The sequence below is a fragment of the Diospyros lotus genome, chromosome 14 (genome assembly GCF_014633365.1).
Source record: "Diospyros lotus cultivar Yz01 chromosome 14, ASM1463336v1, whole genome shotgun sequence".
Lineage (NCBI taxonomy): Eukaryota > Viridiplantae > Streptophyta > Magnoliopsida > Ericales > Ebenaceae > Diospyros > Diospyros lotus.
In genome coordinates this window covers 18,710,983-18,725,807 of record NC_068351.1, presented here as the reverse complement: position 1 = coordinate 18,725,807, position 14,825 = coordinate 18,710,983, and the positions used below count along the sequence as shown (strand labels likewise).

Here is a 14,825-nt window from a genome sequence, read left to right as displayed (position 1 = left end):
TCCTTCATCTTTCTGACAAATCTTGAGAAAGAAACTCGAATTCTTTTTGTGAATTCCACAGAGGCCCAGGTCACTCAATCAAGGAATGTCGTGACGTAAGGAATCAATTGGAATATTTAGTTCATGAATGCAAGCTTGATTAGTTCATCCTCAATCGTCTAAAACAACTTTAAGGCTAAACAAAAAGGCTAAAGATGGATTAGCAAAGATAAGCTTCCATAATTAGATACAATAACCAAGGGAAGTGAAGCAAAGACAATGGTCGTCGTGATAAAGGAACATTTGGAAAGCCCTAGATATATTCCTAAATGTAATAACTCACAGGTACTCGTGTATCCTCATGGATGTAAGTGAGATGCGTTAAACTACGTAAACAAAAGCATTCATGTAAAAACAAAAATAATGAATAAGGGTATGTACGTGTGTGTGCCCGTGCAATTAATCATAGACATAGGTGAGTTGTGTTAAACTGCGTAAACAAAATATTCGTGCAAAAAATTGTAAATCATGGATGTAGGCAAGAAGTGTTAAATTGCGTAAGCAAAATATTCATACAAAAACTACAAATTATGGACGTAGGCAAGATGGACTGAACTAGGCCAATAAAAGCATTCACATAAAATTATCCCTCATTGTACCTTCTGCAGACATAGGTGAGATGAACTGAGCCACATAAACAAAATCATAAAATTATATCCCTTTATTTTAGTGACATGGGCTTGGGGAACTGAGCCACATAAAAACAAAAGTATTTCTATCAAAACTAACACTCAAAAGGGCTAATGTTTGGTATTTTTATCAAAACCAGTTCTTGAAAGGGTATATGTCTAGTATTTCTATCAAAGCCAACACACGAAAGGGCCGATGTCTAGCATATCTGTCATCTTGAGGAGCCAAGTCGTGCTATAACCTTATACCGAGCTTAGCCTAGCTTATGACTCCACCCTCAGGCAACCTAGTGTGAGCTATTTCACCTTGGACCTACTCCATGGTTAAAATTGAGGCTTACCTTACCTAATCACCAATTCATCGCAATAGTTTGGCTCCAAGGGTTTCTCTTACTTAAAATCCAGCAAGGTTGTCAGGCCAAAGATGGGCACACCTGGATTCCCCGTGGAGGCCTAGTTAGAGACTATGGGATAGTGTAGAAAGCATTGGAAATAGTCTTCAACAGGGCTAATGTCTAATGTCTCCTAAGACCCAGCGCCTACGATCCTAGCCAGGAAATTTATAAGGAATATAAAGGGTCGATGTTTAGTGTCTCCCTGAAAACCAAGCACCCACAACGTGAATCTACTCGACTTTGGGGAGCCAAGTCACACAAAGTCCCTAGCTGAGCTTAGTTTATCTATGTATCCTCCCCCAGACAATCTAATCTGAGCCATTTCACCTTGAACCTACCTCATGGAAAAAGCTAAGGCTTACCTAGCTTAAGCCCTATTCTAGTGGTCTGGTTCCAAGAACCCCTTGTGTTCAAAGCCCATTAAGGTGGTCAGGCTAGATGTGGCCACACTTAGATCCTGTGCAGTGGCCTAGTGAGAATCCAAGGGATTGTGTAGGAGCAAACCTTAGTTATCATCCATGGGTGATCAGTATTATCCTTGGAGTGTGTCTGATGTTCTTCAATGGGAGGTCCACTTTAAATTCTTCTTATTTATGCTATCAATGCTCATTAATGTATTAACTTGAATGTGTTAAAAGATCCCGACACTTGACCCTATGACTAGGGAGTTGGATATTTACTAGCATGACAGGAAAACATTCTGGTAGGGCAAAAGGGGATGTTCTTACACCCCTACCCATCAAGGTATGACACCATCAAATTTTATCTTTCCATGTTATTTTTCTAACCAATGTGGTTGACAGATTTAAGGAAAGTACAAAGGTAATACAGGGTATCATCACCTTACTCCTTTACTTTCCTATACAGCACATGCATTCACTCACTTTCAAATACGCAACACAATACAAAGCCATATACTCAAGTAATTATTTTCCTTTTAACAAGGTGGATGCGCAAAAATCATATACTCTTTTCTTTGACTTAAAAGTCAAAGCAAAGAGTTGAGAGGGGAGGAGGGGAGGGCTATTCTTGTTCCATAAATTGGTCAAGTGTCCACCTATGTATATTTTTTTTTGGAAATTTCTCCATAGGGATAATAGGGCAAGAAAGTTGTTCCAGAATTACCTGAGATACAATTCGAGGCAATGGTTCAAGTCTTATCCATCCAAGTTACAAGGTGGCAAACATGCACAAAACAAGTTATTATGCATGCCCATGCAAAAAGGTCACGTGCTCATAGGCCATGCGAGCTCCCCCACAGGGCAAGTTCCCCCTAGGAGGCTACATGAGCCGTAGCATCCCTGACTTTGAAAAATAATTAATCATTGGGTTTATGATGATTTGTGTATGATTATTGGTTAATTGTGAGGTTGGGATGAATTATTTGTGATTTATTAAAGAGTTGTGGCTATGAGGATTTAATTATGATTTATTGAATGGTTATGGAGTGGGAAATTAATAAATAATGTTGTATTTAATGAATTTTGGCAGGGGGAAGGCAAAGGGTACTTTAAATTTAATTTAGACATATTAAATAGCAATGGAGGAAGCCAGCCCAGCTGGTCACGTGCGCGAGGGACCAGCCGAGTGACTTGGGTTTGAGTGGGAGGGCGAGCGCACAAAAGAATTGGTTGGAATTTTTCCAACCAGCCGGGGCGCTATTTTTAGGCGTGTGGCATAGCCGTGCGCCACCCTTCCCCTCTCCACTGTTGCCACGTAGCAATCTATAGGGGGCTTTCTTCTGACCCCCAGCCTTTGTGTCTCCTTCACCCAAGCCTCTAACGCTTATAAATAGTGGTGTTTTCTACTATAAAACATTGGAAGTTTGGAAGTATTGAAACTCTACCTGTGGATATACGCGAGGTATAAAAATATTTTAAATTTATTTATTTAATAGTGTTAATTAAAATTAACCGTGTGCCTAATTATATTATTTTATAATTATATAGAGAATTGGGATGCGGATCCAACACGAAGCAAGCGACTAATACGCAGTAAGGGTTTAATATGCTTTGTGTGTAAATTTATTTTGGCATGGCTTGTGTTAGACGATGGGGGAAGTGCCTAGGCATAGAGCTATAGATTTGGGCCGTGTGAGTCTCGATATGGGGTCCTAGATGAAGTCAGTGGGGCCACCAAAATTCAAACCAGGATGTGGTGGATAGGTCTACATGCATGATACACTTCACATCATTCTATAATTGTCATGCATTTTAATTTACCGCATCTCATATTACCTTTACTGTGTCCTCGAACTCACCCTATTTTACTCCATTAACCCAACAAATGGCTCGGGGTCTAAGATGGGAAAAGCGGTGCTGGTGGAAAAGTCGTCGATTAATAATAAAGGCGAACAGTGAGAATGTGGGTCGTGTCTCTGTGATATTCATATAGTATATATATACTTTATATTTCAAGGTTCCCGCTATGAGTAATTCATAGTGTGTGTCTGAACCGATCGGTTGTGGTCAGGATTATGAGATATACTTGACTGTGTCTTCCGCTAATATTCATGGCACAAAACACCTATAAATACTCATTCTCTCATCGGGAAAATGACCTTTTTGGGGGGCACTCCGATACATCAACAATATTGACCTTTATACTCTATTTTTACTGTGCATCCAGTGGAACCATCACATTTCACGATTCTCATAGATAACCATTTTCTATTTTTCTTCCTTAACCGACTTAAGCATCGGAGGGCATACACAGATAAGGAATCCTTGCGTGTCTTCTAACTTGTTCTTGTGAGCATATTTCCACCCGAAGTTCATGCAGCCCTCCAACTTCTCTTAAAGTTCACATAGCCATCTAGTTTCCCTTGGAAGCTGCGAGTCGTGCTGCTACCAGCGTGCCTATGCTTGCCACAAGCTTCACCAGGAGGTTGCAAGCCACACTACTACCCGTGCGCTAGCATGCCCATGCTTGTCGCAAGCTTCCCTCAAAGTTCACATAGCCAACGTGTTTCCCTCGGAGGCTGCAGGTCGTGTAGCTGCCTATGTGCCCACACCTGCCACAAGCTTCACTTGAAGGCTGCAAGCTGCGTTATTACCCTTGTGACTGCGTGCCCACACCTACCACAAGCTTCCCCTAAAGATAATAGACCACCTGCTACTTGTGTGCCCACGCTTGCCATGGGCCTCCCCCAAAGAGAAAGACTGCAAGTCACACTATAGCCTACACACCCATACATGTCGCAAGTTTTCTTCTCAACCTTACTGCACCACTTGCATTTTTCATGCACTACCCGTACCAGTCGCTAGCCTCGCCCCGAACAACTATATTTTATTCGGACTTCGTCCTCCTAAATTGCCACTGTGACTTTTCGAATTGCCCTTACTTGACAGTTAGAGACCAGAGTCCTTCCGAGCAGTTCCTTACTTTTCTCTTGGAAAATGAAGCCGCCCACTGCCTATTTCCACGAGTAGACGTCTGACAGTCATTCGCCTTGTTTTACCATGACCAAAGTGATGAGGGAATATTTACAGGGGCAATTTTATTGTACTATCCTTGAGAGGTTACCATTAACTTGGAGCCATGTGTGCCAATAAAAGCCAATATGCGATCGTCACGTGTCAAGTCCTAGGAACTCCACGTGTTTTTATAATCTTTATTATGATTTTGAACTGGAAAGAGAGAGAGGAAGATTGAGTCAACCAAGAATATCTCCAACATTCCAAGAATTATCTCTATTAGGGAATATTATCTTTTCTCCCCATGGAAAGGGAATCGACCTATATTTTTGAAATATATTTTATCTCCTAAGGGAAAGGCCAAGCGACATCTATAAATAGAGGACAGCCTCTACAGGTAGGGGGATCTGATTCCTAAGGGACTCTTCTATTATTTTTTCTATTATCTCCAATTTATAACCCTATGAACTGACTTAAGCTTCAGAGGGATCACGGGGAGCAAGTCCCCCGCCCTTTTTGTAGGTAATTGGTCCGAGATAAAATAAGGTGATCAGTTCTGCATCATCACAAAGCATTCCCACACTATAAATTTCAATTGTTGTAATTTTGATAACAACAGTTACAGTTCAATTTTTCTAGTCACTATTTATGTGAAGATGAATTTAGGTGTAGTGGTATAATTAGTTTTAAGATAATTTTTGTTAAATGTGATATGTTACATAACAAATTTTTGTTTTCCTAAATAAAATATTCAAAAGGTATTTTAAAAGATTACTTTAGTAAAAGGATTTCAAACCAACACAATAGTGTGTTTCCACCAAAATGCCAGTTACTTAGCAATATGTCTTGGGCTACTGCTGTCAACATGACCTTAGCAAATGCCAGTACAGATAATATGCCTCGAGCCTCTACCTTAGCAACGTGCCTTCGACCCACTCCCCTAGTAAATATGCCTTGCCACTGCTACCGATACGCTTCAGCTACTACTTTAGCAATATATTTTCAAACCATTTCTAGCAATACTCCCTTGGCTACTGCCTTAACAATATTTATGTCTTGCCATTGTTGGCAACATGTCTGGGGCCTATCTATGCCTTAGCAACACGCCTTCAGGCCAGTACTTACTGTCAAGAAGCCTTCAGTCACGACCCTTGCAAATATGCCTCCACCACTGCCGATAATATATCTAGAGCCATTGCCTTAGTACTATGCATTCAAGCCAGCCTCAAACTCTTGGAAAGTTGGGAATTTGCAAGAAGGGCAACATTTCTTCTACCTCTGTAACCCAATAAATTAAAAAAATTGAAGTAAGAAATCTGGTGCTCTTTATGATGCTAGATGGCCATTTCACTGCTACACGTGGAGCTATAGGAATAGGAAAGGAGGTTAGCAGTTGACGAGGCAACCACGCTAGTCATGGACCCCACAAGCCATAAAACCCAAAGGACAACTAAGAGAGTTGATTAAATTCCACTATGCCCCCCCCCCCCCCCCCCCCCCCCCAGCGACAATTCAAATGGAAATCACATTAACCGCGCCCATTACTTTCCAATAATTACATCCAATGCATCAGCAAGCAATATATATATATGAGGGAGAAGTTCATAATCTCTTTTTGTCTTTGACTTTTCCTTTACCCCTTTTTCAAGTCTATCAACTTTTAAGTATACGAGGATCTTTCCAAGAAACATTGGAGCAAATCTCCCAATCTCTGTTTTGCGGTTGAGCTCAAAACTAGTAAGCAAATAGCGGAGAGCTACCAAGGACTGGAGTGGAACCAGCTAGGACTAAAATTGATGGCGAAGTGACAGTCAAAAACAAGGAGCAAACAATGCCCCAACAACAGAGACTTGCGTAGGGCAGCTGTGGAGAACAAAAAAAAAATGAGAGATTTTGACTTTTTCAAAAAGCAAGCAGCTGCTGGCACGTGAAATATAGACGCCTCGCCTCGCCGCATATGTACAGTTTATTGTGGCTGGCTGGCTTATGGCTGAGAGATGCAGATGAATGAAGATTGGATGGATCGCAACGGAATTGACACTTGGAATCGCCTCAACCGTACACTCTGTAGATGATACGGAAAGCGACGGAGCCGTGCGCGTGCGTGGCGCATACATTCTGTTTCCCGATTAGCCGACCTATAACTAAATTTAAAAGAAATCAAATCCAATCAAAGACCTCTCTGAGTCTGAGTTTCCCCCCTTTGAATTCCAACCCAAGACCGAAAGGATATATATATAATACTCCCTTCTTCTCCTCGTCTTCTTCTTGTTCTTCTTCTTCTGCCAATTCAAGAGACCTGCAGTTTGGATAAATATAGAAGACTCTCTGGTTTCTATCAATTCTTTTTTGCTGTCGAGAAGCTTCTGCCGCTTAATTAGGAATTTTTCCTGCTAATTTTAGCGTGTACTGTACATTTTTTTCCCTTTTATGATTTGCTTGTCGACCATCCAAACGTTGCCAGTTCCTCCGACGCGATCCCCTAATCCAAGTATTGATCGATTTCGATCTCAGTTTCGTTTCGAGATCAGGAAACTGAAGTCGAAATCAGACGGCGTTCCGGCGCTTGCAGTTTCCAAATTCGATCATTTTCTGTCGGTTTCAATGGCGGCCAAAGACGCTTCTTCTTCTTCTTCTTCGGTGATGCTAACGTCGGGGGCGAGCGGCCGCGTCACCGCTCTCTTCTCTCCGAGAGTGCTCAGGAGTTTCTTGCTGCTCGTCAATGCGTTCCTCCTGCTCTTGCTTATGCCCTTCCGTGGCCGGAAGGACACGTCGTCCTCCTCCTCCTCCTCGTCCTCGTCCTCGTCCTCGTCCGACAAATTGAAGGATGAGAAGAAACAAAAGAAACAGGATGGTGCTGGGAGCAGTAGTATTAGTCAGAGCCAGAGGAAGGGAGCGGTGGTGAGGGTTCCGGCCAGTGTGCCATGGAAGAGCAGCGCCGCGGCGGCGGCGGCTGTTGATCAGGAGGTGGCGTCCAGGAGAGCGCTTGCCATTCAGAGGGTGATGGAGGACGGTGTTCAGGGTAAGGGCGATGTGTTCTTCAGGGACTTTTCTCTTTTCGCTACTCCCGGAGGGAAAACAATGTTCACTCAATCATGGACCCCCGTTTCGGCAGAAGTCAGGTCTTTCCTTTTTTTCTTTCTTCCCTTATAATAATTCCCTTTCCTTCTTCAATTCGCCACTATAATTATTTATTTCTTTTGGCTCCTATTTATTCTGAAAAAAAAAAAATCATCGTCTTAATTTAATTCGGTGGAGTGAGCTACATCCGTTCTCGCTCACCAATTGTGTCGATTATACATTTGTGCATCATTTTCACTCTTTTTAATGAAAGGTGATTTTTCTTTGTTTCCAGTCTGCGGAAATGAATCACCTACATGCAAGTATTCGGACTTTATGTTTTTTTTTTTTTCCATATGGTAATGAAATTGTTGGTACGTTTCATTTCGCTAATCTGGTAACGGGAATAACCAGAAAAGACGTCTGTTATTCTTCTTGCCCCCATCGACCATTAAATTCGAAGGTCCCAGTTCAATAGGGTAAATTACAATGAACTGGTTTGTCTTAATTTCTGATGCTGCATTCCATAATTACAGAACAAGAGGCATATTCTCAACAATACACCCACTTCAGCACCTGATGTCTGCCGCACTGCATAGCAATCATTTCTTAGAGGGAATATTATGTTCCTGTGCATCTTATCACTTACAATTCTACTGTAACCGGACAGCCTCCCAAGGTCACGACTCCCAAGTATAATTTTGATGAAAATTACTACTTCAAATACTTGTCCGGAGAAAAAAAACAAAATACTGAAAGTGACTTCTTTCAATATTATAGTTATGCTCCTATATATAGGAGAGACAGAATTCTCTCTGTTGCAATGAGATGCCTTGGCAGTTCTTTTTTTGTTCTTTTGCTTTTTACTACTCTTTTCAATTGGCACACAATTTGGCAATTTGGTGTTCGAAGAAACCAATGGATTGCTTAAGCAATCATTCTATTGCCTCTTGCTGCTAGATGCACAGTGGATATAAGTCAAAGAACTAAACAATTAATATGTTCGGGATATATTGAGCTGCTGAGCTTTGTGGAAGAAGTCCCATCACCTGACATTTTGAATTATGAATTCTGAACGGTAATACTCTAGCTTTACTAACAAAAAAGAAAAATTGAGACTCCAGCATTTAGGTTGAAGGAATTACTATAATCACCTGTTGTCAAATCACAATTTAGTCATCACTTTGTTTGATTGTTATAATTTAATCCCTAGGAAGACTATTGAAGAATAAAATTGATAAAAATGATACATTGTCATATACGTGGTGAACAAGTTTTCCATTTTCTGGGAACAAAAGGAAATTTCCATATAGCATTACCAGGAAGAAGTAAAAACACAGTTGTCTCGTATCACTTTTTTGTAATTTTAGATTGAAGAAAATAAGGTCATAAATGGAAATAACTGGCAAGTTAGAATTCCTAAAGCTGGTCTCCATGGAGGGATTAAGGCTTGGAATGTTGTTATTGTTACTTGTAATTTATATAAAAAATAATTACAGGAAAGAGACCTGGACAATTTGTGTAGGTTAGGCTAACTTGTGCTCACATATTTAGTTAGAACAAACCTGTCTGCAAATGAATTGGGTTCATCTACTTCTTTAGCGAAAGTAAAAAAATAGTTGAATTTTCAAGTAACAGGGTAAGAGTAGTTCTTTCCAAGGCATATCTTTAAGTACGGGATGCAAAGAGAAAGAAAGTACAAATTGTTTCTTTTGATGTGCTGGTTTTTTTTCTTTTTCATTCTTCCAGGCCTTTACAATAATGGGGTTTCCCTAACTAAAAAAAAATTAATTTCAAGATCAAGACTCATGATATATTTGACAACATTTGCTGTTATTATGCAGTATGATGTTTTCCATTTCTATTTTTACATCACCAAATTCCATTTTAGATCTTATGCAAATTCTTAGGACTTGTGAGAAGGGAGGTTTTTTGAGTCAATAACAACTGGCAAGAGCTAGGGTAAATATGGTCAAAGTGATCTGAACAGTGTATATAGCTAGGCTTCCAGTTCTGGGAACTGGAATGTTGTGCGAATATATGTCCATGATAAAATCTTACTGGAGAATCGAATAAACTTGGCCACCCTGCCTCGAGTTTTTTCATCGAACTTCATTAAACGATTGTTTTGTTAAGTGGAAGAAGTATCAGGTGTTGCTCATTGGTGACCAAAAGGTCATGGGTTTGAGTTTTGGAAACAGCCTCTTTGCAAAAAAGTAGGGGAAAGGCTGCCTGCAAATACAGCCCTCGCCTAACACTTGCAAAGTAGGGAGCCTCATGCACTTGGGGACACCCTTTAGTGGAAGCCATATCATGTTGCCTCTAAGGATTCTGTGCTGATTATTTCAATTTATGTTTTAAAAGAAATCAATTTACTGTAAATCTTTGGACCAAGGATTAAGGGCTGATCGTGGCTTCTGTCCTGTGCAGGGGTGTTGTGGTTGTTTTGCATGGCCTGAATGAGCACGGGTTTGTAATCATCTTTCCTCTAATATATATTATTGTGTTCAGTTGGTTTTGCTACTTGGTCAATTAACATATAACTTTTCACAGTGATAGATACAGTGCTTTTGCAAAGGAGCTGAATGTAAATGGATACAAGGTTTATGCAATGGATTGGATTGGTAAGCTCAAAATCATTTTCACAGGCCATCCTCTTCATCTTTTCTTTTTTAATGTTTGACAACTATAAGAGATGGATTATGAATTTTGGTTCCTTGTCTTCCTGTCTCTCTTATTTCTTTCTCCTTTGCATGAGGGGTGCAGCAGTTCTGCTGCTACTTTTGTTTTTTCTACCCATATAGTTGCCTTGTTTGTTTTTCCATGTTGATGGTACCACTATATTTCACAATGAAAGTGTAACAACATTATATACTTCAACGTCTAACTTCTGGTCTTTTACATTTCCCCTACAAGAAGGCTGTCTTGAAAATAATGTGTTTTCCCCTAGCATAAAATTTTCTTTAGGGATCTACTAGCATTGAAGCCTGTCTACCCTATCTTTTCTTTATCTAATTAATCATTTTCTCTAGTTTCTATGTTGAGTTGTCACGTTCTCTTCTATAGTCAGCTTGTTTCAGCAATACAAAAACTAAGGGATAAGAGATTTACTAATTATAATTGTTTTCCATCTTAGAGATAATAATTAGTACTCCTCCAAAGTTTGTGATCAACCTTGCTAACTGTCTAGATACACTTGGATGCTACAAGGTTGAATTCTCAAAGTTTGTACTCTTTGGGGCTGGTGAGTCTGCCATCAAAAAAATCTATCTCTGATGTTTTTGCTCAATGAGAATGAAATATGTTATTATATTGGGAGTGAGGATTGCTGATCCAAAAATGCTATTCTATTAAAAAATGCACAGGTCAAGTCCTGGCAGCAGAGAGTTACCCCGGTTGTCCCCTCCTTGGCCCCGCCCCTGGCTAAAATAAAATGTTATTCTAGTGATAGGTGAAGGTCCTTTAATTCTTTCTTGATTTCTCTTGATTACTCATATACCTGGTGATTGTTTGACTCCCCTGCTTCAGTTTTCCAACAATCATTATTATTTTGATTTTGAGTTTGAAATGGATTATAAGATACCAGGCAGCAGGACATTTAATTCATCACAAGTGGTTAATGGCTTCTCAGTTCCCAATTTTCTCATCTAGACGAATAACAGCTGAGGACCAGAAAAGGCTAACTGATTTTATCATTCTCAAAAATTTCTTTTTTTCAACTACTATAATTTTCATTACTTCCATTGTTTATCTTGCACTGGGATCTAATATTCAATTAGCTACAGGAAGGGTTCATAAAGAAAAGAATCAACAAAAAATGACAGACTGGTAGAGGGATAAGGGGAGGGGAGGCCTTGGCCCTATGAATGTAGAACACCCCATTAGATGACAAATTGATGACCCAGGAACCTGTGGATTCTGAGACAGGTCCTTGACCATTTCATTTGGCCATCAAGGTTGACTGATTATTTGGCCCTGCTGTTCATGATGCTTTTTTTTTTTTTTTTAAATCAGTCATCTCTAGATTCACTACTGGATGGGCCTTTCTATAGTTGAGTCTGTTTTACATATGTCAAGGATAAGGCCTTTGGGAAAATGCATAACTGATGATGGTTTTTGCACTTGGCCAGAGCCACCAAATTCTGCACCAATTGACAAACTGAGAAGCATGATGAAGGCTTCGTAGGACTGTCAAAAGAAATTGTAATAGCTAATTTACTAATGTGATTTTTTGAGGCTGAGGTGCTTGTACATTAAAATCAGTAGTCACAAATTTTGAAATTGTTTTCCTCTTCCTTTGAACATAGCATGCCCATGCATTTTTGGGTAGTCTTTCAAAAAAGTAGCCTACTATTTTTAATTTAGAGATAACAATTCTTCAATTGTGCATGTATATTTTGATGTTGCAGGGATGGGTGTATTGCATTGCAGATGCCCATTGATGTCAAAAAGTAACTTTTGAAGCCCTGGTTATTAAGTAAGCTTATTATTTGAGACTTTGCACATGTCCTTGCGAATACATGAATACTACTATTAAGGGAGGATCCATGATGGTTTAGGAAATCTAGAGCCATTGTGTGCTTTTGGGCAGAATTGAGTCATCCTGTTGGTCCTTCAAGAAAAATGCATTAGAAGTATATTCAATACCAGAAATTTTACTCTGAACTTGTTTATACAGTCAAGTGATCTTTTGTAACTTAGGTTTGCTGGTTGAATGCCTGACTTTCAGGTCTGATGTGGAATTAATAGAGAACTCTACTCTTTTTGGTAGCTAGGCGTGTAGAATAAGCTAAATGGGAATATCAGTTTATCTCATTATTTAGTTATCCTGGGGTTCAGTTCTGGAAATTAATCCATAAATCGGTCCAATTTCTCCTCTTTTTTTTTGGTCTCTGCAAACATGAACAAAGTTACCTTGTCATTTGATCTCTCTGATTTTTCCTCCTGTTGTTTTGCTTTATACCAGGCTGAGGTCTTGAAATATAGAGATTCTATTTCCAGACATAAATGGTTGATTGAAACTGATCAAAGTTGTAGTTTATTTATCCTGTATTTGCATTCTGCAGCTTTGTTTGTGTATTCAGTTGATATATTTTTCCCAACTAATTACCAATTTTTCCCTGCTCAAGGACATGGTGGAAGTGATGGGCTGCATGCATATGTTCACTCCCTTGATGAGGCTGTTACAGACACGGTACACCACTTGAAGCTTGAATAAACATTCATGGATAATATACATGTATAATACAGTTATACCTAGCTTGAATAAACATTCATGGATAATATACATATATAATACAGTTATACCTTAGTATGATTGCTGATTGATCTTCTGTTTCATGTAGAAATCATTTATTGCGAAGGTTTTGGCTGAAAATCCAGGGCTTCCATGTTTTTGCTTTGGCCATTCAACTGGTGCAGCCATAATCCTTAAGGTAAGATTGGCTAAAACGATAATATTGCTAGGATATTCTGTTGAATTTTTGTATGCTTACGTGATTGAGTTCATCAATCTGGGAATAACAAAGTTTGGCTGTTTTCACATGAATCACTGAAGTCAGTACTTGACCCAAAGATTGAAGCCTGTGTAGCTGGTATCATACTAACTTCACCTGCGGTTGGAGTTCAGCCCTCTCATCCAATTTTTGCGGTAAATTTTTTAGTTCCTTTTTGCAAGTCAAGAAATAACTATTGAACTCTCTGGTTATTCATGTGTGTTCAGATTTTATGAACTGCTCATGTCAACAAGCAAAAAGCAAAAGCATAAAGTGGCTTAATTGGCATATGCTCATTTTTGGTTTATCACATAGAAAAGAAATTAGTAGTTATCTCTTGGATGGCAGGTACTTGCCCCAGTTTTCTCCTTCTTGTTCCCAAGATACCAATTCAGTGCTGCAAACAAGCAGGGTATGCCAGTTTGCCGGGACCCTGACGCACTAATGGCCAAGTATTCAGATCCACTGGTGTATACTGGATCCATCAGGGTAAGGACTGGCAACGAGATACTTCGAATCACATCATACTTGCAGCAGAATTTGACAAGAGTGAGAGTACCCTTCCTAGTTCTCCACGGTGCAGCTGACATGATTACTGACCCTGAGGCTTCTAAGAAACTGTACGAAGAGGCCTCCTCAACTGACAAAACCATCAAGCTGTTTGATGAATTGTTGCACGATCTGCTCTTCGAACCGGAGCGGGAAGCGATTGTGAAGGGCATTATTGATTGGTTGAATAGGAGAATCTAAGGTTAAGTTGCACTTTGCATGAGAGTGCCTGGTCGCCTAGCCGGACATGTGGATGAACTAGTTGTGGAGCTCTTTGATATTTTATTCAACTTATTCAACAAGAAGTTGTGGATGAACAGGACTCTTGTTTTATTTCGGGCAATGCATGCATTGTTAGCTATGATTAAGCTTGGTTTTTTTTTTTTTTTTGCTTGATGATTTGCATGGATTTCAATCGTTCCTGGATTGTTTCGCTGTTTGGGGGAGGGGGGGGTTCTCATGATCTTCATTTGGCCATCATCTTATTATTATGAACACCAATATAGCGTCCAAAGTTGGGAGGCTGAAATGGTGGGCCGAATTGCTGAAATTACCATAATTTCTTGTTGGTTGAAATAAAGGTATTATGGTAATTACAACAGTTTGTCTCCATGTGCCAACGATCACAAACAGTTTTAAGCTTTTATTAAACTTGGTTTATGGGCTATACAAAAGGAACAGAGAATGGGACTTAGTAAAATGTGATTAAATAGAAAGCCTGGACTCAAATAAAATTGAAGGGTTGGGCTTCACTTTAGAATAAATCACTTGGGCCTATTTCAAATTAGACTTTGGGATTATTTTAAAATACAATCTAACAAATGGAATTGTAGCAAATGAGTTCCAACAACATACAAATAATAAAAATAAGATTAAGGCTAAACAAACTCAGACTAGCAAGGTTGTAATAGGAATAACTAGAAATTTAATATAACTTATCCCAAGCTAGAATAGAAATAAGAAAATTCTCCTCAACAAAGGTATGTCAACTGGTTATGTAGGTGGCCAACGTTTAGAATGGAATCGCAGCTGCTGACGCTTTAGCCTTTCATTTAGGGGGTTTGGTCATAAGAGAGGAAGATTTTGAAAGAATATATATATTTATAAATTTGTGTGTAAATTTTTTTTTTACAATAATAAAAGAAAGGAAGAAACATCAATTTGGATAGGAAGAGATAATATTGCTTGTACAAATAACAATAAACAATTACGTGTCAATAAATAGAAAGACGGACGGATCCA

At 39.4% G+C, this 14,825-nt stretch overlaps 1 protein-coding gene across 1 annotated transcript; it reads left to right on the top strand.

The window, feature by feature from the left end:
* The first annotated feature begins 6,636 nt into the window (after positions 1 to 6,636).
* LOC127790874 (caffeoylshikimate esterase-like) lies at positions 6,637 to 13,951 on the top strand. The gene is made up of 7 exons (XM_052320603.1): positions 6,637 to 7,601; positions 9,970 to 10,008; positions 10,093 to 10,163; positions 12,669 to 12,733; positions 12,885 to 12,974; positions 13,097 to 13,189; positions 13,383 to 13,951. Exons 1-7 carry the CDS (start codon positions 6,910 to 6,912, stop codon positions 13,782 to 13,784), a joined length of 1,452 nt encoding a protein of 483 aa, XP_052176563.1. The 5' UTR covers positions 6,637 to 6,909; the 3' UTR covers positions 13,785 to 13,951.
* Positions 13,952 to 14,825: the final 874 nt, after the last annotated feature.